The following is a 24,256-nucleotide window of genomic DNA, read 5'->3' on the forward strand; positions in this document are numbered from 1 at the left end:
CACACCTCCGGGGACGGAGACTGGTCAGCAAGGAAGAAACTGCACTTATTTCTTTTTGGCTGCTTTCCTCTCCTGGTTTTTCTCTGCTGGCTACATTGTTATTAGGACCTTTCCTTTCGTTCACCACCCCACGAAGGTCACTGGTGGCAGGTCACCACTCTCATTGGCAAGGCTCAGGTCTCTGGGATGGCATTTGTCTCCTCTGCCACCTTAGTGACCTTGTCAAGAGAGGACAGAGTGGAGTCTGAATGAGATGTGCAGTCACCACACCCTGGTGATCCTGAGCTCCTACCAATTAGAGGTAGAGGCAGATTAGTCCAAGTATCTGGGAGGGACTGGGAGACTCCAGTCTCTGCCCACCTCATCCACAGCACTGTCCCTGACTGACGTGACTGAAACAGAATCCAGGGTGGAGAGCTCTGCTTTCTCTCCATCACCCTGCATTACCCCTGCCCTTGCATGGGCTTGTCCCATCCATCACCGCTTGGCTTCTTACCCGATAGAAAATTTTAACAACCCAGATTTTGGTGGTATCTACAGCTTTTGCAAGACTCCATTTATTTTAGCTTTTAGCCTTCCTGAGGCTATTCTTACAAATCTTGGCTTGGGACAGTCTTTCATTTATTTATTCAACCAAAAGTTTATTGAGCACCTACTATTTGCCAAGCACTGGGCAGTCATTAGGTTAAAACAGGGAAAAGTTCCACAAGCCTCTTCTACAAATAGTGCTGGAACAGCGGGACATCAGATCCAGCAATCACACTCCTTGATATTTACCCAAAGGATTTGAAAATGCACGTCCACACAAAAACCTGCACACGGATGTTTATAGCAGCTTTATTCATAATTGCCAAAACTTGGGAGCAACCAAGGTATCCTTCAGTAGGTGAATGGATAAATAAACTGTGGTCCATCAGACAACGGAGTATTATTCAGTGCTAAAAATAAATGAGATATCAAGCCATGAAAAGGCATAGAGGCATCTTGAATGTATAATCCTAAGTGAAAGAAGCCAATCTGAAAAGGCTACATACTTTATGATTCCAACTCTATGACATTCTGGCAAAGGCAAACTATGGAGACAATAAAAAGATCAGTGGTCGCCAGGGGATGGGAGGGTGGGGGAATGAATAGGCAAAGCACAGAGGAATTTTAAGGCAGTGAAAATACTCTGTATGGTACTGTAATGATGGACACATGTCATTATACATTCGTCCGAACCCACAGAACATACAACACCAAGAATGAACACTAAGGTAGCTACGGACTTTGGGTGGTTATGATGTGTCAATGTAGGTTCACCCTTGGTAAAAAAAAAAAAAAAAAAAAAAAAAAAAGTATCTATTCTGGTGAGTGATGTTGATGATGGGGGAGGCTATGCATGTGTGGGGCGGGGCAGGGGGGGGTTGAGAAATCTCTGTACCATCCTCCTGATATTCTTATAAACCTAAAACTGCTCTAAAAAAATAAAGTCTTAAAAAAAAGTTCAACAAGTTCCTTGATCCAATGACACTTCTATTCCACTGGAGGTGATAACTGGTAATTGAATGAGTATTATGTGCTCCGAAGACATTAAAACATAGACAGGATGCTGAGAATCCAGTAGGCAACTGCTTAGATAGAATATTAGGGAAGGTCTCCATGAAGAGGAGACATTCCAGCTGAAATCTAAATAAAGAGAAAAGGCCACCCATGCCAAGATGTGGAGGAAAAGCGGTCTGGCAGAGGTAACAGCAGAGACCAAGGTCCTGAAGCGGGAAGGGGCTCAGCATGTGAGAGGAACAGAGAAAGTAGGTCAGTGTGGCTGGACCTGAGTGGACGTGGGGCTGCGTGATGTTGGAGAAGGGCAGGGGCCAGATGCCATGGGGCTTTTAGGTCAGGGTGAAGGCTGGCCCTTAATCCAAGCGCACCGCAGGGCTCTGAGGAGGGGAGGGCTAAGGCCTGATTTTGATTTAGTCTGAGGTCAGTCTCTGTCAATCTCGACTTACCTGTGGGCCCTCTATGGCGCCACAAGCTTCTTGAAGGTGCCCCCACTTCCTTCCTCATGATAGCATTTGCATAATCTGAATTGCATTTGAGAGCATCCTGTGTCTCTCAGGAGCCCGAGCAGTGGTTTACCCCTAGTTCAGCCACCATGAACCAGTCATGCCCGGACCTCCCTTCCCCGCCTCCACTGGGCCTCAGTCTCCGCATCCACGAAGTGGGCGGGTAGAACCAAATGATGCATATGGCATTTCCGGTCCCATCACTCTAACTTTGGTTTGTGATTGGAAGAGGATGCAGCAGAAGTGGGATCCAGGAGAGAAACGAAAGTGAAAGATGGAAAACAGTCCTCCAGCCTCTGGGAAAGTAGGCAGAGCTGGGGGTGGGGGGACGGTAATGGGGTGGGGGAGGGAGGTTTTTAGAAAGCTGGCCTGGCAGGGTCCCTGTGACCCAGACTTTCGCTTCTCCTAAACGCCCCAGAACACCATGTGACGCAGCCTGGCCACAGAAGCAACGAAAGGGGAAGCTAGGGGCTCCCAGAGTTTCTCAAGGAGCAGAGAGCTGGACAGAGGCTGAGCCCGAAGGGAGAGGGCCTGGGAGGGGCGGCAGGGGAGGCAGTCTCGGGAAGGTGAGGAGTGGAGGAGACAGCGGGGCGGTGGGGGCACAGGGAGCCCCTGTGCGAGGACCCTTGTCTCCGGAGTGTGGGCCAGGTGTCACCAGGGGAGGGGACAACGGTTAAGAAAAGACGACCAACCGGAGAGACCCGCAGGAAAGGAGGGGGAGGGGCAGGGACGAGGAAAGAGAAGGGTCGGCAGTGAGGAAGGGTGGAGGAAGGAGGAAGAGTTAGGGGTGGGAGGAGGGGAGAGGAGAGAATTAGGCAGCGGGAAGTAGAATCCGGGTAGCCCCTTCTCAGACCCCCACCCCGTCCGCAGCCCCCAGAGGCCCCAGGGGGCGAGAAAGACAGGGAAAGGGGACGGGGAGCAGAGGGGAAAAGGGAGAGGAAAGGGGCACCGAAAGGGGCGAGAAAGGAGGGAAGGGAAGAGAAGACGGAGGCCGCGGGCGAGGGCCGGAGGGCTGCGGACGGGGTGGGGGTCTGAGAAGCGCAGCGGGGGCCCAGGATGCCCAGGCCGCGCGCGCCAGTGGAGCCCCGAGAGTCCGGGGAGCGCCGGCCGCTGCTGGAGCGCAGGCCGCGGGAGCCCCGACGGCGGTGGCGGGCGGCGGCGGCCGCAGTGCTGCTTGTGGAGATGCTGGAGCGCGCCGCCTTCTTCGGCGTCGCGGGCAACCTGGTGCTCTACCTGAACAGCGCCGACTTCCACTGGGCGGGCGAGCAGGCGTCCCGCGCCGTGCTGGTCTTCCTGGGCGCCTCCTACCTGCTGGCGCCCGTGGGCGGCTGGCTGGCCGACGTATACCTGGGCCGCCACCGCGCCATCGCGCTCAGCCTGCTGCTCTACCTGGCCGCCTCTGGCCTGCTGGCCGCCACCACCTTCCCCGACGGCCGCAGGTCCTTCTGCGGCGAGATGCTCTCCCTGCCGCTGGGGCCCGCCTGCCTCTCGCCCGGCTGCCTGCACACCTCGCCCACCCCCTACTGCGCCCCCACCCTCTACGCGGTGTTGCTGCTGCTTGCCCTGGCCGCCAGCTCCGTCAGGAGCAACCTCACCTCCTTCGGTGCCGACCAGGTGAGTGACAAGAGGGCCCGCCCTGTCGGGAGGCCCGGAGGGAAAGCGATGGACCCGAGAGTCAAGAGGCCCTGGCTGCCAGCCAGCGTGACCCCTCTCCGGGCCCAGTTTCTTTATTTGAAAGAAGCTGTGGGGTTGGGGGTTTGGGGGTGCGGACCCCTACAACAAAAACGATGGCACAATAGTGATAACCATAGTTGGCCTTTGACTATGTGCCACTTTCAGTGTTTTAACTCATTTCGTCCTCTTAACTACTTAGAAGGTAGGTAGTATTTTTATGCCCATTTTACGGAGTAGGACACTGAAGTTTCAGGATGTTTATCCGCCTGGCTGAGGTCTCATAGAGAGCAGGTCGAAAAGCAGGGTAAGGGTAGCTGCACATCAGGCCCCACACCTTGGGCCCCATCTTTGTGTGTCGTAGGGATCTAGAGGCAGGCGGGAGCCTCTTCCTGCCAGCTGTGCCAGAGGTTGAGTCAGGCCCACGTGTTCAGATCCCAGCTCTGCCACTCACCAGCCCGAGCACTTGGGCCAATACCTTAACTTCTGCGCCTTTTTCTGTACAGAACATGGCACATAGGAGAAATTCAATAGATATTTGTTAAATGAATGATGAGTAAATACTGTGTAATAACATGGCTGTATTTTGATAGCTCTACTCAGTGGGCTATTAGACAGTAATTTTTAAAAATATGTAACGTGACTTGAACAAAACCACATACAGTGTTAATGAGCAAAAGCAATGCAAAATTGCATACAGAATATGAGTACAGCCATGTGAAAAGAGCAGGTGTCAACAAAAGGGGGAAACTGGAAAAAATCGTGAGAGTAGTGTGATCAGGTGCCACTGGACTAGTTGTACTTTTTTCCTAATTGCTTTAAAATGTTCTTTACTTGCATGTATTACAATCAGAAAGGGGACATTTTGGAAGGAATATTGCATCCAGCTGTCATCCACAATCCAGCATCCAACACAATCTCCAGAGTCCTTACCAAGGAGTGACTCATCCAGCCTGTTTGGATTCCTTTGATGGCGGGGGATTCAGTGCCCCCAGGACAGCCCTGTCCACTTCTCAGCCACCACTGACCTTCCTGCAGACCAGGAGACCCCCAATATCTGCCAGTGGGAATCTCTCATCTTCCCTTAATTCTGCTCTTTCATTGACATCCCACTCTGCCCCCAGGTGCCCTCGACTTCATTGACCTCCAGAGGGCCTCAGCCATCTACTGCCTCCTGTCTGTCCCTCCTCTTGGTGGCAGAATTGGTCTCTCAGAGGCTCGGCCACTGGGTAGCATGGACTCTGGGTGGGGCCAGGCCAGGCTGGAAGCCTGCCTGGGGGTCTGGCCTGATCCCTAGGACAATTCAGAAACACTAAAATGATTTGAGACAGGGATGAACATCATTAGATTAGATTTTTTTTAATTCTTTTTTTTTTTTTAAACCCATATTTGTTTATTTATTTTTATTTTTTGGCTGTGTTGGGTCTTCGTTTCTGTGCGAGGGCTTTCTCTAGTTGTGGCAAGCGGGGGCCACTCTTCATCGCGGTGCGCAGGCCTCTCACTATCGCGGCCTCTCTTGTTGTGGAGCACAGGCTCCAGACGCGCAGGCTCAGTAGTTGTGGCTCACGGGCCTAGTTGCTCCGCGGCATGTGGGATCCTCCCAGACCAGGGCTCGAACCCGTGTCCCCTGCATTGGCAGGCAGATTCTCAACCACTGCGCCACCAGGGAAGTCCCATTAGATTAGATTTGAGTGCTTTAAAATGGCTCTGGTTACAGGGTAGGCAATGGATGGGGGTAACACGAGTGGGCACACCAGAGCACTGAGGGGGCTGCTGCAGAATTCGGGGGGGGGCAGTCAGATGGGGAGTGCAGGTGGGAGGGGGTGGCACCATCTGGCAGACAGCCATACCCAGGAACTGAGTGTTTAACACACTTGCTGATTTCAGAAAGGGCCATCCATCATTCTGGACAAAGTGGCTGCTCATTTTGGGAGAGCTCATTTATATCCTGAATGGGCTGCCTGGTCTTCCCCTTAGAGTTGCAATTGTCATATTCATTTATATCCAATTAATAAATGGAGTGCCTGCTCATAATGGGACTTATTCAATTTTCTGCTTGAAAGTCTACAGCAAGGATTTTCAGTGAGTGAGAATTCTCAGTGAGTGGACAGGCCCCTCCCTCCTCATCCCCAAGAGGACCCCTCAGAATCTCTAAGGGGATGCAGTTTTAAGCGCACCTGTGTGGACTAAAATTTTACATTTGGAAAATGAACAAAATACCTAGTTACCTTTTTCCTAATGCAACTACAGAAATTAAAGCTTGATAAAATCTTAACTAATGGATATATGTATCTCTGAGTGGAAGGAGAATAATGGATTCTGAGATTTGGGGAGTTATTGAAACGGTGATGGGGTACAGAATCATTTACCTAGAGAGGTGACCTCCAGACATCACTGCTTTTAAAAGGTACAGATGCCCGGGCCCTGCCCCAGACCTGCTGAGTCAGAATCTGGGACCAGGGTCTAGGAGACGTACGGGCAGCCAGGGCCGTTGATCCAAGCCAGCAGACCGGAAGGGGGCCTGGGGCCTGGCTGTTGCAGATTGATCCAAATCCTGGGTAAAGATTTTCAGCCCTACTGCCCTTGCTGGGGGGCCCAAATTTTTTTTTTTTTTCATCAGGCCAGAACCCGCTCTTGGGGCCGCGTGTCTGGGACCACTTCTGCTTTCCCTGACTATGCCAACTTTGTCTGACTGGGAGGCAAGTTGTGGTGGGAGTACAATGGAAAACTCCATCTGCATCTTCAAACTGCAGAGGAAATTTTCAATTAGACTTCTGTTCTTTCAGTAATATGCACAAATCATATTTAATAATGTGGAACAGACCTGAGACCTTGACTGGCTTTTTTCTGACTATGAAGGTGACGCACAGTATGGATTGCTCAAAGACAAAGGGATAAATCAGCTAGAAATGAACAGAGTGGCACCAGAGACATCTGTTGTGTGTACTAGTTAGTGACAATAAAAAAGCAATGTGTGGGCTTCCCTGGTGGCGCAGTGGTTGAGAGTCCGCCTGCCGATGCAGGGGACGCGGGCTCGTGCCCCGGTCCGGGAAGATCCCACATGCCGCGGAGCGGCTGGGCCCGTGAGCCATGGCTGCTGAGCCTGCGCATCCGGAGCCTGTGCTCCGCAATGGGAGAGGCCACAACAGTGAGAGGCCCGCGTACCGCAAAAAAAAAAAGAAAGAAAAAAAAAGCAATGTGTGTCAAGGGCAGGAAGAAACAGCTGTGTCAAAATGTCCTGACCATTAACAGGTGACTCCCAGGAGAAGGGTTTATTCATTCATTCAACAAATATTATTGAGCATCTATTTAGTGATCAGGATGAGGAAAGTGCCAGAACACCCACCCGCTGATCCAAGAAGTGTCTCTGTGGGAGAGGGGGTACAGGCACACGGCAGGGTGCCCCCACACCTCCTTGGGCCTCACTCTCACCCTTGCCTGGCAGGTGGTGGATCTTGGCCGCCATGCCAACCGCCGCTTTTTCAACTGGTTTTATTGGAGCATTAATGCGGGTGCCGTGCTGTCACTGCTGGTGCTGGCCTTTATCCAGCAGAACGTCAACTTCCTGCTGGGCTACAGCATCATCGTGGGCTGTGTGGGCCTGGCCCTCTTCATCTTCCTCTTCGCCACCCCCAGCTTCGTTACCAAGCCCCCCACAGGCAGCCAGGTGTCCTCCATGCTCAAACTTGCTCTCCAAAACTGCTGTCCCAGGCGGTGGCGCCGACACTCTGCCAGGTAAGGGGAGGGCTCTGGGTGAAGGGGCCACATGATCCAGTTTAAAGACATTCTGGATCAGCTCCAGTGGTAGCCCTTTATGATGACCAGCCCCCCAGTGGGCTAGAGCTGCCCGCCATGACTGAGGATGCTGACAGAGGTCGATGGTGGTGGTACTGGCAGTGGACTAACTGTAGAAAGTGTGAGGATGTTAGCAGTCTTGACAGTGACGGTGGCGATGAAGATAGGGATGGTGGTGTTATTAGCGACAATGAAGATAAACGCTGGCAATGGTGAAAACCATGGCAGTAGAGTGGTGCTTATGAAGATGATCTACCGGTGAAGGTTGTTGGGATAGCAGTCTATGCTACCTGGATATTAAGTATAAGAAAGGCTAAAATGCCAGCCAAACTGGCTCCCTTTCCCATTAGCTGGCATTCAAGGGAGAAAGGTTCTGAATGGCCTTGCATGGGCACAATGGCTTCCTTTTGCCCCTCTCTTCCCTGAGTTAATTGATTACTTATGCTAAGCAAACCTGTCTCCAGACCTTGGACCCAGTTACAGCTCCTGTCAGTGGGATCTAAACGGAAGAGGTATAGAACATGCTTTCCCCCAACCTGGTGCATTGCTGTAAGGTTTTGTTTGAATGGTCCATTGCTCCCTAACTAACTACCCCAGAACTTAGTGGCTTAAGCAACCACCTTTTTTTACCCCTCAAAATCCTGTGGGTAACCGGGCTCAGCTGGACAGTTCTGCTTCTTATGGTATCACGGGGGGCTGCAGTCACTGAGGACTTGAAAGGGCTAGAACATCCAAGATGGCTCACTTTCCTGGCTGGCAGTCGGTGGTAGAGCACAAGGAACTCTGGAGACAGGTCTGAGGCCCAGTGACTGAATAAGTCACCCCATCTCTCCAGGCCTCAGTTTCCTGTTAGACTAGAGGCTGGCTGTCAACGAGGACACCTCGGCTCCCCTTCGTGTGGCCTTGCCCCCCAGGTGGCTGGAGCCTCTCCCGGCAAGGTGTCTGGGCTGCGAGAGGAGGGAGCATTCCAAGAGGGAATGTTCCAGAGGGCAAGAAGTGGGAGCTGTCTGTCCCTTGAAGGCCTTTTGGAGGTTTGGAGTCCCAAAGCATCACTTCCTCCTCATTCTGTTGGTCAGTACAGTCACAGCCCAGCTCAGATTCAAGGGCAGGGCAGCTAAAATCCACCTGTTGGTGGAAGAACAACGTCACAAACCGGGTGGGGAGAAGCTGATGGTGGCTGTCACACCACACCGGTATCATCCCTTTTGGAATCTCAAAGGATGAGGCAAGGCTCTTGGGCAAGTAGGGATTAGAAGTCTCTCAGGACAAAGGGCAAAGGGTAAAGGGTAAAGGTTGATCTTTCCTGTCTCCTGATAATGTTCCCTCCACCCCTACCTCTCCATCCCTTGTTCTGTAGGGAGAGGGCTCCCATGTTGCCTGTTGAGGAGGATGGACTTGGAGAGCGCACGGGGGGCACTGGGGTGTCTCAAATTGTGACAGCCTCTCTCTCTGAGTCAGGCACGGACTGGGGCTTCCCCGGCTCCCATGGCACATCAACACTACAAGCCAAAAAATCCCCCAAGACTCTGCTCGCCACAGCCTCTGGTCTTCCTTCCCCCAGGACCCGAGAGGCCACAGCTCTAGGATGGAATGGGGCTTGATCGCCAGCTCTGCCACAGGGATGACAGTGACAGTATTAACAGTGGCAGAAAAATAATGGTGATAGAATGAGAACTCCACGGAGGGGATGGCTTTGGTGATGGTGATGACGGCGAAAGGGATGCCGATGGTGGAGCGGAGGACATGAGGGTGGCGATTTCTGAGATGATGTCTGTGATAGGTGGTGACAGGGGAGTGGGATTAAAGTAGGGCATGATGGGGGAGGTGGGAAGGCGGCCGTGGTGGTGGTGACGGGGGACGGTAGCAGCCATTTTATCTGCTGCCTCTATGGCCCCTCAGAGACCCTGCATGCGCCCAGCTGCTGCCTGACCAGAGGTCTCCCCAGCCTGGCCCTTCCACCAAAGAGGACATCGCCAACTTCCAGGTGCTGGTGAAGATCTTGCCCGTCATGGTGACCTTGGTGCCCTACTGGATGGTATACTTCCAGGTCAGCACCCCCGCCCTTTCGCTCTGTGGGGACTGGCTCCCCAGGCCCCTCACTGCTCTCACCTCTCACGGTAGATGCTCAGGGTATGTGGAAAGGGGGAGGGGCTCACAAAGTGAACTGCTGCCACGTAGCAGCTGGGGTGGCGCCTGGCGCTAAGCCGTCCCAATAATTACACTCTGGGTGGTAGAGCACAAGGAACTCTGGAGACGGGTCTGAGGCCCAGTGACTGAATAAGTCACCCCATCTCTCCAGGCCTCAGTTTCCTGTTAGACTAGAGGCTCTAACAGTTCTGCACCATTCAGATTCTCCGACTTGGCAAAGGAGGCCCAGAGAAGGTGTGTCGGTTGCCCGAGGCCCCACAGCAAGTTAGGGGCAAGCTTAGTCCCCCGAGTGCTTTGCAACAGTGGTTCCCCACCCTGGCCACGCCTCAGAATCCCCTGCAGAGCGTTTAAAAAATACAGATTCCCAGGTGCCACCGCAGACTACTGAAAGAGAATTGCTGGAGGAGTCTCCAGTGTAATAAACTTCTCAGGTGATGCTGACGCTTAGCCAGGTCTGAAAACCGCTGCTTCCCGCCCACTCCCTAAGGGGAAGGTTACTGCAGTGAATGTGTGTGCCGGTGTGTGGAGGGTGGGCAGCAGCCTAACCCCAGCCTCTAATCCCCAGTCCACAAGGTCACTGCCTCCCACACACGTTCCGCAGGAACCTTGTTGTGAGCTGCAGACGGTGAGGGTCATGCAGGGCTAGCCTGCTACTTGGGGGTGGCACAGAGGCAGAAGGTGTCTATGATGGGACATGTGTGTCCATGGTTGATCCCTAGTCGTACCAGTTGTCAGAACACTGACATCCTTCCATACCAGTCAGCAAACAGCTGCTGCCCTGAGCAACCCAAGTGCCCTCCTCTGGCCCCAGGCCCTCCTGCAGGATTCTCCCAGAGCCCCCTCCCTCATACAGCAACTAATGGGATAACGGCCGGTATGGCGGGGAGCCCTGGAGCCTGCCCCTGCTGCTGTCCAGGGCCATTCTGGCGGGTCAGTGCCTACGCAGTCCCCAGCTGTGTCAACCTGTGGGGCTCAGCTTGGCCTCAGTGTCAGATGAGCGCTCCCTGCGGGGACAGCCATGCATTATCTTCCCCATGTCAACAAATATTTATCCACGCTTACTCCGTGCCAGGCCCTGGAGACAAGAATGTGAGCCAGGCCAGCTTGGCCTGGGCTCTGGAGCAAAGCTGCACGCACAGCCCTCACGCCTGGGAACAGAGCAAAGGAAACTCCCGGGGAGGGAGGAGGGTGGGAAGGTCACTTTCCCCCTGAAGCTGGGCGAGGGGACAACTGCCCGGCTGCCCTGTGCTACTGCGGAGGAATGCCTGCCTTGGAGCTGGGAGCATCCTGGGATGGAGGTGAGGTGGCCATCTCTGTTCCAGCCTCACCTCCAGCTCTCTCGGCAGATGCAGTCCACCTATGTCCTGCAAGGTCTTCACCTCCAAATCCCGGACATCTTCCCAGACTACCCTGCCAACAGATCCGCGGCTCTGAAGGCCCAGGGCAGTGGCTACAAGGTAAAAGACACACATGTGATCAGCCCTCACTTCAGGCCGGGCTGGGGGCTTCCTCTAAGAAAAGGAGGAAATGAAGCTGCCGCCACACTCCCGTCCCCCAGCGGCACGGCATCCTCGGGATACAGGAAACGCACCTGGAGGCCCAGACATCCTGCCAAAAGGCTCAAGTGCATACAAGACTTCAGGTCAGCTTCACTCCCACCCACTGCTGCTCTGAAGCAGGCCTCACTGCCGAGTTTGCACCAGGCCCTCAGATCAGGCACATTCGGCGCATTCCCAACTCTACCTTGCTCCCTCCCTCTGTGGTACTCCTGGATGCTCAGATCTCTGTCTTTCACCAGGACTTACCAAACCAGTTCCTTGGCATTTCAGAGACTCTTAAAATCAAAGACCTTCAGAGCTGGCAGATAAATGACATATCTGCTACTAGACCTCCCTTCCTTGCCCATGGCAGACATCACTAATCTATCATGGCATTCTTTCATGCTGAGCCCATGAACATTCCAGGCAGCCACTACCAACTGACAGAAGTTAAAGGAACCTATTTGCCATCCCTGATCTAATCCGTCCCCTGGTTACACAGCCGAGGAGCGTGTATTCAGGGGAGGGGAAAGGACTGACTCTGGGTCACCCAGGGACAGTCTGGATGGAGTCCAGGTCTCCGGACTCCAGCCCAGAGCTCCTTCTGCTCTGCTAGCCTGCCTCTCTTGGTTCCTTCTTTCCCAGATCCCAGAAGCCTGGCTCCTTCTGGCCAACGTCGTGGTGGTGCTGATCCTGGTGCCCGTGAAGGACCACCTGCTCGATCCTTTACTGCTGCGCTGCAAGCTGCTTCCCTCGGCTCTGCAGAAGATGGCGCTGGGGATGTTCTTTGGTTTCACCTCAGTCATTGTGGCAGGTATGTCGGCCTGAGTGGAGGGCCTTGGGGAGGGGGCTGGCCTTTGTCTGGGGCTGGGGGGAGGCTGGCTCCACCAGGAGCTGATGCTGAAGCTGTGGGCCTGGGCCAAGTACACCCTCCAGTGCCAGGCTTGGCTTCTGGAAGATGTGAGCTGAAAGAGACCCTCCTCCTTGAGTCCAGCCTCCCCTCGTTTTGACAGATGAGGAAACTCAGGCCAAGAGAGGAAAAAAGATTTTCCCCAGTGGGATGTAAGCTTTCTGAAGGCAGGGGATTTTTTTCTTTTTTATTCACTGCTATGAATAATGCACATGGGTGCTCAAAAAATGTGTTGAATGCATTTTCCAAAGACACACAGCCATTTAGCAGTTGGGGGACATTTTTCAAAAAGTATCTATTATTTATTCTCTTCCCTCTTCCATTTCAAAAGGATGTGAAGGCTCTCATAAGAAAGAAGCTCTGGTAAAGAAGCCTTGCATACTACTGCACAAACCTCAGCCCTTTTCACTTTGTGACTTAACGATCCTGAAGTTACTCAGTGTCTTTGAGCTTCATCTTTAAAATGGGGAGAGTAATTCATTCAGACCCTGTGCAGAGGCCAGGCTCTACCCTCATGGAATGTGGTCTAGCAGGAGCGTTGTGAGGATTAAACAAGATGAAGTCAGTAAAGCACCCAGCACCATGCCTGGAACACAAGTAGGAGCCAGAGGAATTAAAGCTCAATAAGCAGTATTGTGTTGCAAGTATGAAAACCAAACTAGATTCTTTTTCAGCTACATGCTTTAGTGCATTTTGTCCTATTTCATCCTCACAATAATCCTGGGATTGTTATTCCTACTTCTTGCATAAGGGAACTGGGTCTCAGAGAGGTTAAGTGATCGGCCCAGGATCACACAGCTAGCCAGTGGCAGGACCAGGATTGGAACCCAAGTCACCTAATTCCATATCTGGTGTTCATTCCACTAGAGCACAGCTGTCTCCTAAGCAATGAAGGGGAAGGAGATAAACTAAATTTGAAAGCCAGGTTAGAAACGCCATTGTAATACTTGATGCTGCAGCAGAGGAGTCATATGATATCATGGGAATGGGGCTGGCTTTGAAACTAGACACGCTGGGGCGCAAATACAGCCCCAGTTACTTATCAGCTGTGTGACTCAGGGCTGATTCCTTAACCTAAATTTATCTTTCTTACTTATAAGAATGCATATTAAATGCCTCGCCTATAACAGGCTCTCAGTTAATGAGAGCTGTTACGGTTACTGAGTGCAAAACCTAGTTCTGAGCTTCCTAGCAGCCAAGGCAAAAAGGGAAGAGATGGATGGCCAGTGTTCTTTTCCTTACATGCTGCCTAGTCAATGACTGGCTGCTTAGTGAATACCCACTACATGCCAAGCTCTGTCATGGGCTAAGCTGCCTACAGTGGGCCTGACTGTAGCCCCTCTCCCCACCACCAGGAGTCCTGGAGATGGAGCGTTTAGAGTACGTCGGTCACAACCAGACGGTGTCCCAGCAGATTGGGCAGAACACATATTATGCAGCACCACTGTCCATCTGGTGGCAGACCCCTCAGTACCTGCTCATCGGGATCAGTGAGATTTTTGCCAGCATCTCAGGTATCCTGGACCCCTCCCCTGCTCTCGCATGGGTGATGGGCTCTGCCTGGTGGTGCCTCGAAGTCAGAGGTCTCACGGGCACAGCCTCTGGAGCTTGTCTGCATGAAGGAAGGCAGGGTTTTCTGAGCGGGGCTGCAGTCACCCCGTGGGGACTTATCAGCACTGGTTTGTGCCAGGCACTGCGACAGGCAGTGGGGATTAGAGGTGAATAAGACATTCCCCATACCACCTGTCCCCACAGTCCCCCTGGTGCCATGTTCCCCACCCTCTGTGACTTTGCGGTTGCTGTTCCCTCTGCCTTCCCATTTCCCAGATTGGAAGTGAACTCCCATTTCCCCTTCAACTCCCAGTCTAACTGCCCTCTCCTCCATGAGGCCCTCTCCAAGGCCTCTGGGAAAAGGGGGTCCTCTCTGTCTTCCCTTTGTCCATGTGGCCCAGGGCAGAGGGAATGGGGCAGGGGAGACACTGGGAGATTTCTGAGGTTGAATCAAAATAATTTGGTGATGGGGCTTCCCCGGTGGCGCAGTGGTTGAGAGTCCGCCTGCCGATGCAGGGGACACGGGTTCGTGCCCCGGTCCGGGAAGATCCCACCTGCCGCGGAGCGGCTGGGCCCGTGAGCCATGGCCGCTGAGCCTGCGCGTCTGGAGCCTGTGCTCCGCAACGGGAGACGCCACGACAGTGAGAGGCCCGCGTACCGCAAAAAAAACAAAAAAAAAAACAAAAAAAAAGATTTGATGATGATGCTGAAGGTGGTCAAAGAGGGTGGGCGAGAGAGAGGATGAGGACGGGGCTTCTGTCACTGAAATGGGAGACCCAGGAGGAGGAGGAAGAGGGGCGACAGAGCGGTGTGGTAGCATCCAGGTGGAGGTGTTCAGGGGGCATGAGCAAGGCAGAGGCAAGGGGTCACCCAGGGGAAGCCAGGAGGGAGGCTTGGCTGGGGGAGGGGAGGGCTGTGGCCCAGCAGGCTCTGCTCCTCCGCCAGCCCCTCGGGTCGTCCTTCCTCCCTCTCTGCAGGCCTGGAGTTTGCGTACTCGGAGGCCCCGCGTTCCATGCAGGGTGCCATGATGGGCACCTTCCTCTGCCTGTCTGGGGTGGGCTCACTGTTAGGCTCCAGCCTGGTGGCACTACTGTCACTGCCGGGGGGCTGGCTGCACTGCCCGGAGGATTCTGGTGAGTGTGGGGGGCCTCCCCGGGAATGGGACATGGGTGGAGGGTGACTTGGAAAGGTGATGGCAACTGCCAAGTGCTTTGACCCCAGGCAGATGGAAATGGCACGCTAGCCTCAGTACGGGGCACTCGCCCAAACCTGGCCCAGTGCCCACAGCATGGTCCTGTCCTGAGCCTCAGGTACCCTAACCGTCCAAAAGGAATCAGTGAACTCAGCAGACCTCCAAGGCACCTTCCTGCTTCCGGAACTCTGCCGTTCCGGCTAAGGGTCACCTCTCTCTGTGGTACTTATGTTTTAAGCCCCTGAAAGAACAGCAAGCTACCAGGGCATTGTAGACGCCACAGGAGACACCTAAGGCAGCCCGATGCTAGTGGGCTACCTGCCCTGTGTTTTCAGACCCCACCCGCTGCCCACTTTGGCTTCAGCTGCCAGCGCTGGGGGAGCCCTGCCCTGACCCGAATGCCAACCCCTCCTTTCCCCAGGGAACATCAACAAATGCCGGATGGACCTCTATTTCTTCCTGCTGGCCGGCATTCAGGCTGCCACAGCCCTGCTGTATATCGGGATCGCTGGTCGCTATGAGAGGGTGGCCCAGGGCCCAGCCTCGCGAAGCTGTCCCAGGAGGGACAGTGGCTGAACACGGCCCCCACTCCCTGCTTGCCTCTCTCCCCCAACAGACAGCCGCAGGCCCAGCTGGGGTTTCCTTCTCAGTTTATTCTGTACCCAACATTAGGATGAAATGGTTCTCATAAATATGGGCCATGAGCCCTTCCTCACGACCATGGTCCATGACAAGGGGCAGGGCAGAGGGGGCCTGGGTGGGAGTCCTTGCGAGGGACCAGGCAGGGGACTCGCATCAACAAGCACCAGAGGATGAACAGGAGGCTGCCCAGGCTAGAGGCCGACGGCGCCGGGCCAGGCAGGCCGGGGAGGGTCAGGAGCTGCCCCGGATCCGCTCCATGTAGCTGCGCAGCTCCTCGGGGTCCTTCAGCCCCATGTCCTCACACACCCAACGGATGTCCTCCTCGCCTGCCACCAGGATGGACTGCACGGCAGGGGCCCCCCCGGGCTCCTCGGGCAGCTGGGCTGGGGGTGCTGGCGCAAACGTCACAAACTCTACTCGCTTCCGCCGCCCCCCCGCTTCCTTCCTGGCCAGGGTGCTCGAGGAGCTGGGGGTGCCCCCAGCAGGGGCCTGGGCCAGGGTCAGGGCCTCCCCTCCTCCCCCACTCTCGCAGGGGCAGCCCCCCTCCCCCTTGGGCAGGCCAGGGGACTGCCGATCCAGCTGGCGGCTCAGGTCCTCCTGGTCAGTGCCCAGCCAGACCCAGTTGTGGGGCTGGGGGGCGGCAGGGGCGGCAGCACTATCGGGGGGCTCCTTGCGCTGGTAGCGCAGCATGAAGACCACACCGTTGACCAGGAAGATGAGGATGGCCAGACAGAAGATGCCCAGCAGGGCGTACATGCCCAGCTCTAGTTCGGTGACCCGCTGCGGGGCGGGGACCATCTCCTCGTCTTCTTCCGCCTCCTCCCTAGCTTCTGCCTTCTCCTTCCCGGCCTCCTCCGCTGCCTGCTCAAACTTGCGCCTCACATCCCCGCCGCCCCCCACACTGCCTGCTGCCCGCCGTTCTCCACCCACGCTGGCCTCTGGGGCAGCTGAGCTCTGAGCGGGGCTGGATGGGAGGGCAGGGGCTGGGGTGGGAGCGGGGGACAGCCCTAGCCAGGCGGTGCCAGAGGCCAGGGGCACACGGCGGCCCCGGCGGCAGGGCTCAGGCGGGTGCAGAGCCACATGCAGGGGCAGCCCCTTGAAGCCCGCCCCACTCACCACCACCCCGAGTTGGGCACCCCGCTCATAGGCTGGCAGCACAGCGCCGGGCTCCTCGGCCGAGACGGACAGTCCCAGGTCACGGTGGTTGTAGAGCTCAGCGGGGGCCAGGGTGTGGTCAGAGAAGGACAGCCATAGGGAGAGGGCCACCTCCTGTCGGGCACACAGACACAGGCAGAGACACGCGAGGGCACGCACGCATGCACACAGAGACCACTCCCACAGAGACAGGCCACACGGAGGAGGAGAGACCAGAGAGAAAACAGACACAGGCAGAGGGACAAAACACAGGGAGAGAGGGGACATGCGTCAATCACCTGTCTTCCACTCAGCCCCGGGGTCTGAGTCATCGGGAGGGTCCTCAGTTAGAGCCATCTAATAACCTCCCACTGCCACACTCCAGCCAGCCACTGCTTGATCACCTCCAGCCGCAGAGAGCTCACTACCTTACAGGGAGTCAGTCCTCATCCTGAAAACCCTAAGGTGAAGGGTGGAGGTACCTCCCATCCCCCTGTTATCAACCCCCAGCTGGAGATGTTGACCTCATCCCCCTGACCCACCAGCTGTCACCTGCTTTGGGGCAGGAAGGGCTGACTGTGCCCAGCACGTGGCTGTGACCTCCCCGGGGTGGGCAGTGCCCCGGCTTAGGGCAAGTGAGATGCCCATCACTGGCTGCACCCGCAGCTCCAGCACCGAGACCTTGTCATCCGTCACAGCCAGCACCTGCTCCCCCAGGATGGAGTCAGACAGCGGGGAGCGCACCTGAGGGTGAGAGGGAGTTGGAAGTGTAGGGGGGGGGGGCCCTCGTACACAGACAGCCTCCGCCCTCTGAGAACCCAGCACCCTTACAAAGGGATCTGGTTTGTGCTCCCAGCGTCTGCACAGGCTGCTTTCCCACCCTTAGCACCTCAAGACCTGGCTCCCACATACCCAACCCCAGCCTTTCATACTTTGAGGACTTCCTCCGTTACACGGGCCGCCCTATTCTGACCCAGTCCCCAACCCCCCTGGGTTCACACCTCCCCAGGTACACCCTGGGCCTTCCGACACTCTTCACACCTGCCCATTAACATTATGGGAGTCACCTACACGCTTTTCAGGCCGTCTGCTCACCTCGATGGAGGTGACGCCGGGCTCCCGGCCCACCAGGACGCGGCCTCCCTCCAGCGAGGCGACACTCGGGTCCTGCACGCGGGCGTGCGGCGCCACGAGGTGGGACACGTCCAGCAGCCAGTCCGGGCCGAGCAGGTGGGTGAGGCGGCGGCCGCCGTCCAGCGGGTGGGCCGCGAAAGGGACGAGGAAGCGCACGCCAGCGCGCTGGTACTGCAGGCGGCAGCCGCGGACGCGCCGCTCGGCCTCCTCCGCCCCTGCCGCCTCGGGCTCCAGCACCCTGCGGGGAGCGGCGGCCCGGGGGCGGGGCGTCAGCGCGGGCCCCGCCCCTAGCCGGCCGAGGGCCCCGCCCAAGGGAGGCCCCCGGCTCCTAGTGGGCGCACGTTCCCCAAGCCCCGCTCGCAGCCGCACCTCCGTGGTCAGGTCCTTCCACCCGCAGGCGCCGCGCCCCAGTCCCATTCCTGACTGGTGCCTTTGCCTATGCATCGAGCCGCTCTCACCCTCCTCTTACTCCTAATTGGAACTCTGGTTATGCGTGACGAGACCCTCTCTTACGGGGGAGACCCACGGTGCTCACTCTCTGGAGGGCCTGGGAGCTCAGATTCCAGAGGCCTGAGGCCACCTCGTCCTTGCGCTCTGGTGGGATCCCCTCAATATTTACTAAGTGCCATCTTAGGCTTTGAGGACACAGCAGGGAACAGAATAGACAAAATCCCCTCCTTCAAGGGCTTACATTCTAGGGGAGGAGTGTGGAGGGCAGTCAGACCACAAACAAGATTGATCGTTTCACGTGGTGTGTTAGAAAGTGACGCGTACTATAGAGAAATAAGGCAGGGAAGGAGAGGGGCGGAGGTCGGCGATCACAGGCAGCGGTCAGAAGCTGGGTGATGATGGGCGGGCAGGGGGGGAAGGAACCGCAGGCAATGGGGCAGTTTTTCAGACCCCAGCTCGGGCTTATGGCTGTGTCCCCTGCACCCTCAGTCCCAGAGCGACTTCGCCAAGGCCTGCCAGCTTCCGCAGGGCTCCACCTACCCTGCCGCTGGGCCAGGTACCCTCCAGCCTCGGACCTGCTCGAGGGTGGTGTCGGTGAGTTCGATGCGCAGGGGCAGCAGCGGGGCCCACACGGTCAGCCGCAGCGAGGCCCGCAGCCGGCGCCACCAGAAGTCCACCCGCAACCCCCGAGCACCCCGGCTCTCCTTGCCAGCCACAAACACAGCGTCACAGGCCTCGGACACCTGTGGGAGGGCAGAGGACAGGGGGTGGGCTCAGCCACCCGGGACAGGTATGGACCGGGGGGCATCTCTTGACCCCCATATACCATAAGAAAGGGGTGCGGTTGAAATTCATTCTGTATTTTTCTGTAATGCGTGTCCTCAGATCAAGATTTCCCCATGCGGCCAAGATCCATTCCCCCGGCAGGAACGGCCCTTTCCTGAGTTCACCTGGGGCTCACTTGGGGGAACTGGCTATTTGCACAGGACAAAATCTTTCTCCTGGCAGAGAAGGGTTTGAATCCACAACTCTGGCTCCTCGTTAGTGCTGGCCCCTGGCTCTGGTGCCGGAGCCACCAGGTACGAGTGGGTAGGCAGAGGCTGAGGGCAAGACAGACCTATCCATCCGTGAACCCTCAGGTAGGAACCACTTACACAGAGGCAAAGTGCTGGCACAGGTAGCCAAAGACACCTCCACTCAGGCGGCCAGAATTTAGGAAATGCAGGCCCTGGGCTTCCCCTCTTAGGGGAATTCAAAATGGGGAATGTTGCCCTGCCTTTTTTTTTAACCTCATGGGTCATTATGAGGCTCCAATAATAATAGTTGTCATTACTTTTACCATTCGATAATGATTATATTGTATTATGATTATGACAGCAGTAGCTGCCGTTGTTCAGCCCCTGCTCTCTGCGGGATACTGTCTTAGAGTGCTTTTAATCCTTACAACATCCCTAAAATAGATTCCCATTTTAAAGCTTAGGAAACGGAGGCTCAGAGAGGTTGAGGCTTGTCCACAATCACACAGCTAGCTGATAACAAAGATGGGTTTCAAATGAAAACTTTCCCACCATAAAGTACATGCTCTTAACTCTCCCACGTCAGTTCATTTGCCAGTGCAGTAAGAACGTGAAAGTGCCTAAGTTGGGGGTTTGGGGGTTGCACAGCTCCCACCTGACTCTGGAGAGAGTTGGTGGGACCAGAGCTGTGGTTCCCCTCATGAGGTTACTGGTGTCAAGAAGCTGTTCTCTTGGGGACCTGAGTGGGGAAGGAGGAACGCTGTGTGCGCCACGTGCGCACAAACGCACACGTGCCACTCACCTGCAGGACCTGTGTGTTGGCTGACTCGCAGCCGATGTTCTCTGTCACCTCCACCAGAGCTCCGCCACTGTCCACGGTGACAAGGCGCACAGGGACGTGCCGCGGCACTCCAGTCAACGGCGCCGTGTTCACCAGCTCCTCAGCCTAGGGGTGCAGGAGGAGCTCAGCCCCAAGCTCTTCACCTCACTTGGCCCCCAGCCTGGCTGGGAAGAGCTGGGGACCCCTTACCTTGGCCAGTGGGACGAGGGCTCTTATGTCCCGCTCCGACACCAGGATCTCCCACACCATTTTGTCCTTCTCTGCTTCGGGGGCCTGGCCTGGGTACTCCAGCTGCCATGTGACAGGGCGAGTGACTGGCACGCCCCCACTAGTGCCATTCTCCACCAAAAAGTCCACCCACAGGAACTCGGACAGTTCAAGGGGGCTGCTGGCCAGAAGAGAGAGAGTCTGAGTGCTTGAGAGCGGCCAGGCACTGTTGTGAGCACTTCCTGTATTCACGAGGTAGGTCCTACGATTATCCCCATTTTACAGATGAGGAAACTGAGGTCTGGAGGTTATGTAACTTGCCCAAGGTCACACAGCGAAAAGTGGTAGGGCTGGAATTAAACCCAAGCATCCTGGCTCCAGAGCCCAAGTTCTTATCCACTCAAGATCCATGGAGCCACTTTACCAACCCCTAGAATGCTTGCTGGCTCTCCTGCCTTCCTGGGCCCCCTGCACTCAGGCCTCTGTCTTCCACAGCCATCGGGGTGGCATGAAGCACCAATGTCAATTTCTACCAAGTAGGAAGATTCACTTCCCAGTCCCAGAACTGGCACTTGACACCTTGAATAATAAATTACCTCACGGAACCAGCCTAGACGCTTGCTGGACGGTACCTTACTTTCACAAACCCTAAGGGATGCATCATTATCCCCATTTCACAAGTGAGGAAACAGAGGCTCTGGTGGGGTAGGGCGGGGGTGTGCTTAACTGGCTTGCCCAAGTTATTTATCCAAAAAGTGTCAGAACTAGGATGCCATCAGGGGCTACAAAGCACATGGCCTTGACCCAGACTCAGGGCATGAATAAGAAGAGTTCATAAGTGTTAAGAACTGCAACTGGGCTTTTGGGGGAATATTAATGGCCGGGAAAAAGGGACCCATTTGCTGGTAGTGGGAGGCAGCGTAGCGGCAGTGAGGGTTGTGACCGGGCGGCCAGGATAGATTGTCATCACCTGGATTAAGACTCACAGACACTCAGTGTACCTGGCACGTACCTGGGGATGGATAAATAGTAGCGGAATGAACCAAAGATATATCTGTGTTGTGCTGTTTCCTCGACGGAGTCTGCTCTTGTGCCTGCCTACGTGGGAATATGGGGGCCGGCAGCACCCTCCCCTCGGGCCCCCTAAATCTGCCCACTAGCACTCTAGTACCGTCCCTCCCTGCTCTACCCCTCGTGGGAGGGGAGTACCCACCTGGAGTCTGGCCCGGCGGGCCTGTCCTGGTGGCAGGTGATGAGCGTGGTATGGTGCTTGGAGCCCTTGAAGCGGTCCAGCTTGGCAGTCCAGAGGGCTGGCTGGGCTGGGCGGGCAGCTGTCACATGCAGCCCCTTCTTTACCTTGATCCTGGGGAAGGGGACACAGGTCCGGTTTGTCAGCGGGGTGCTGAAGTGCGGACTGGGTCAGAACGGGCAGATAAGGGGCTGCAGCGTGAATCTCCATCTCGCCATCCTCTGACCCAGAAGGACCTCATCTCGTTGCAGGTCCTGCCACACAGCTCTCCCCCATTCAAAGACCACTTACGACTCCCCACTGCCCACAGGGTCAAGTCTTAGCCTGGCATCCGAGGCCCTCCAGGGTCCGGCCCAGTTTCTTCTTTGGCTGTGACATCTCCCCACGCACTCTTAGCTTTAGCTGTACCCGAAGTACACGAGCACGATGCCCTTCATGCCTCTAAGCCTTTGCTCAGGCTGTGCCTTCACCTGCTCATTCTTCAAGTCTCCAGCAACACAGATACCATTTCCTTTAGAAAGCTCTCCCTGTGGCAGGACGAATTTCCCCTGCCTCCATCCCCCTAACCCCAGCCCCTGCAGCACTTTGTACCTTCATCAGAGCATATAATCCAGTCCATGCCCATCCAGTCCCCTTCCCTACCACTAGGGGTCCCATAGTGCCAGAGGGGGATGGGGCCTTGCTCTTTTCTGACGGTCCAGAGTGGAGACACGGGGCTTGGCATATTTTAAGTGTCTAGGGAGATCTAACGATGATACGAGTGAGAGAGGAGGGCGTGAGAGACAGGGAGATGCGATGGGCACCTGTGAGACACAGGGATGGGACACACACAAACCCGATTATGGGGTAGGCAAGTCACGCTCTGCAAATCCTTGGCAGTAGTAAGATTGGGGTGGGGGGGACTTCCCTGGTGGCGCAGTGGTTAAGAATCCGCCTGCCAATGCAGGGACACGGGTTCGAGCCCTGGTCCGGGAAGATCCCGCATGCCACGGCGCAACTAAGCCCACGTGTCACAACTACTGAGCCTGCGCTCTAGAGCCCCATGAGCCACAACTACTGAGCCTGCGCACCACAACTACTGAAGACCGCGCTCCTAGAGTCTGTGCTCTGCAACAAGAGAAGCCACCACAATGAGAAGCCCAGGCACCGCAACGAAGAGTAGCCCCCGCTCGCCACAACTAGAGAAAGCTCGCGCGCAGCAACGCAGACCCAACGCAGCCAAAAATAAATAAATAAATAAAAAAAAAAAAAAAAAAAAGATTGGGGGGGGGGACGGCTGGGGGTGGGGCACGTCCTGAAGAAAGGGACACCAAAGGAGGGCCTTCCTATGGGGAGGAGCCAGCTCTGTCCACCACCACCCATGGTGAGGGTGGTAAGAGGGGAAAGATGCAGATGAATGGGACCAGGGGCATCCGAGCATTAACCACTCCCAGGCACTGCACTTTCCAGTTTTTAAGCCCTCTCCCGTTTCCCCTCCCTGGAGCCGCAACTGCCCTGTGGGCAACGTTAGCCCACTGGACAAAGGAGTCTCAGGGAGGTGCCAGCGGAGGCGAGCTTACTCCTTCTGATTCCAAGTTCAGGGCCGTGCCCAGTCGCCGGGTCCTGCCTGCTGCCAGGGCAATCACAGTGCTTGGCCTGGAGTGGGTATGGCGGACCCATGTTTTGCAGAGGTCAAGGATTCCACTAAAGACCCCAAGAGGAAGAGGGACCTGTGCAGCCTTCCTGCAGAGGTTCTGGCCTCTGACCCGCCCCCAGGGGCCCGGTGCTCACCGCAGGGTTAGGACGCTGGCTGTGAAATTGTGTTGAAGCAGGAGGGTGGCACTGAAGAGCTGGCCGGGCCGCACGGGCATGTCAGGCACCCGCAGAGTCACCGCCTCATCCAGGGGCACCTCTTGGTACTGTGGGGGGTCCGCGGGGCGCAGCTCCACGTCGCCCACTGGGAGGGCCTGCTCTCCAGGGTCCTCCTCCCCGCCGGGGCCGCAGCCCCCAGGGCCCTCGGCTGCCGGCTCCAGTGTGTAGGCCAGCTCGGCCCGCGTGGCCGAGCCCTGGGAGAACCAGTGGGAGGGGAACTCCAGCTCCACTACACAGGCGCCCAGGGATGGCTGCAAAGACACAATGGCCATGGTCAGCGTGGCCGGGGAGGGGAGTCCCAGCACCCAGGGTGGGAAACCCAGAGCTGCAGGGGTCCACGAGAGCAGGGCCAGCGCGGGCCACAGGCGCATGCCACGTGACACAGCCAACTGGCAACGCGACTGAGGCTAGGTCTCAGAACGCGTCCACTGGCCGTTCTTCCACCTTTGGGAACAGTCTCATTCCAGAGGGAACCAACCCCAACGCCTGCCCCTAATCATGCTCCAGGACGGCCCTGACGACCACTCAGAATCCTCAGGCTTCTCAGAACCCCACAGCCCACAGAACACCTCTCTCCAGTGGAATCCTGTGCTAGACTGCAAAACAGCAGAAATTCCAATAATAAAAGAAATGCTAACAATAATACAACACTCACTGAGGGATTGCTCTTGTGCCAGGCATTGTGCCAAAAGCTATTCTTGCACCCATCTCATTTATTCTTCATTCCAACTCAATATGAGGTAAATACTGTTATTATCCCATTTTACTGATGAGGAAACTGAGCCTCAGAGAGGGTTACGTTACTTGCCCAAAGTCACGTACAATGGACTGAACTCCTTCAGGGGCCCTAAATAAGAGGGACCCGTGAAAGCCAGCAGAGCA

At 56.0% G+C, this 24,256-nt stretch overlaps 2 protein-coding genes across 3 annotated transcripts in view; one reads left to right on the plus strand and one right to left on the minus strand.

Moving 5' to 3' along the window:
- Positions 1-3,101: 3,101 nt before the first annotated feature.
- On the plus strand, positions 3,102-15,426 carry SLC15A3 (solute carrier family 15 member 3). The gene is made up of 8 exons (XM_007462190.1): positions 3,102-3,659; positions 7,162-7,451; positions 9,411-9,558; positions 11,006-11,116; positions 11,843-12,011; positions 13,463-13,621; positions 14,636-14,791; positions 15,272-15,426. The coding sequence occupies exons 1-8, from the start codon at positions 3,102-3,104 to the stop codon at positions 15,424-15,426; spliced, it is 1,746 nt and encodes a 581-aa protein (XP_007462252.1).
- A 61-nt stretch (positions 15,427-15,487) lies between these two features.
- TMEM132A (transmembrane protein 132A) overlaps positions 15,488-24,256 on the minus strand; it is a 12,085-nt gene continuing 3,316 nt past the window's right edge. The window contains exons 4-11 of one of the 2 annotated variants that reach the window (XM_007462192.1): positions 23,294-23,625; positions 21,488-21,637; positions 20,257-20,452; positions 20,029-20,172; positions 18,751-18,953; positions 17,722-17,998; positions 17,179-17,370; positions 15,488-16,761 (exon numbers count right to left, since the gene is read on the minus strand). In XM_007462192.1, the coding sequence (XP_007462254.1) occupies positions 15,724-16,761; positions 17,179-17,370; positions 17,722-17,998; positions 18,751-18,953; positions 20,029-20,172; positions 20,257-20,452; positions 21,488-21,637; positions 23,294-23,625 (2,532 nt within the window). In that variant the 3' untranslated portion in view covers positions 15,488-15,723. Of the gene's footprint in view, positions 16,762-17,178; positions 17,371-17,721; positions 17,999-18,750; positions 18,954-20,028; positions 20,173-20,256; positions 20,456-21,487; positions 21,638-23,293; positions 23,626-24,256 lie in introns of both variants that reach the window. The other variant, XM_007462191.1, reaches the window with a different exon arrangement.

This window comes from Lipotes vexillifer, unplaced genomic scaffold (assembly GCF_000442215.2).
Source record: "Lipotes vexillifer unplaced genomic scaffold, Lipotes_vexillifer_v1.1 scaffold1129, whole genome shotgun sequence".
NCBI classification, from domain to species: domain Eukaryota; kingdom Metazoa; phylum Chordata; class Mammalia; order Artiodactyla; family Lipotidae; genus Lipotes; species Lipotes vexillifer.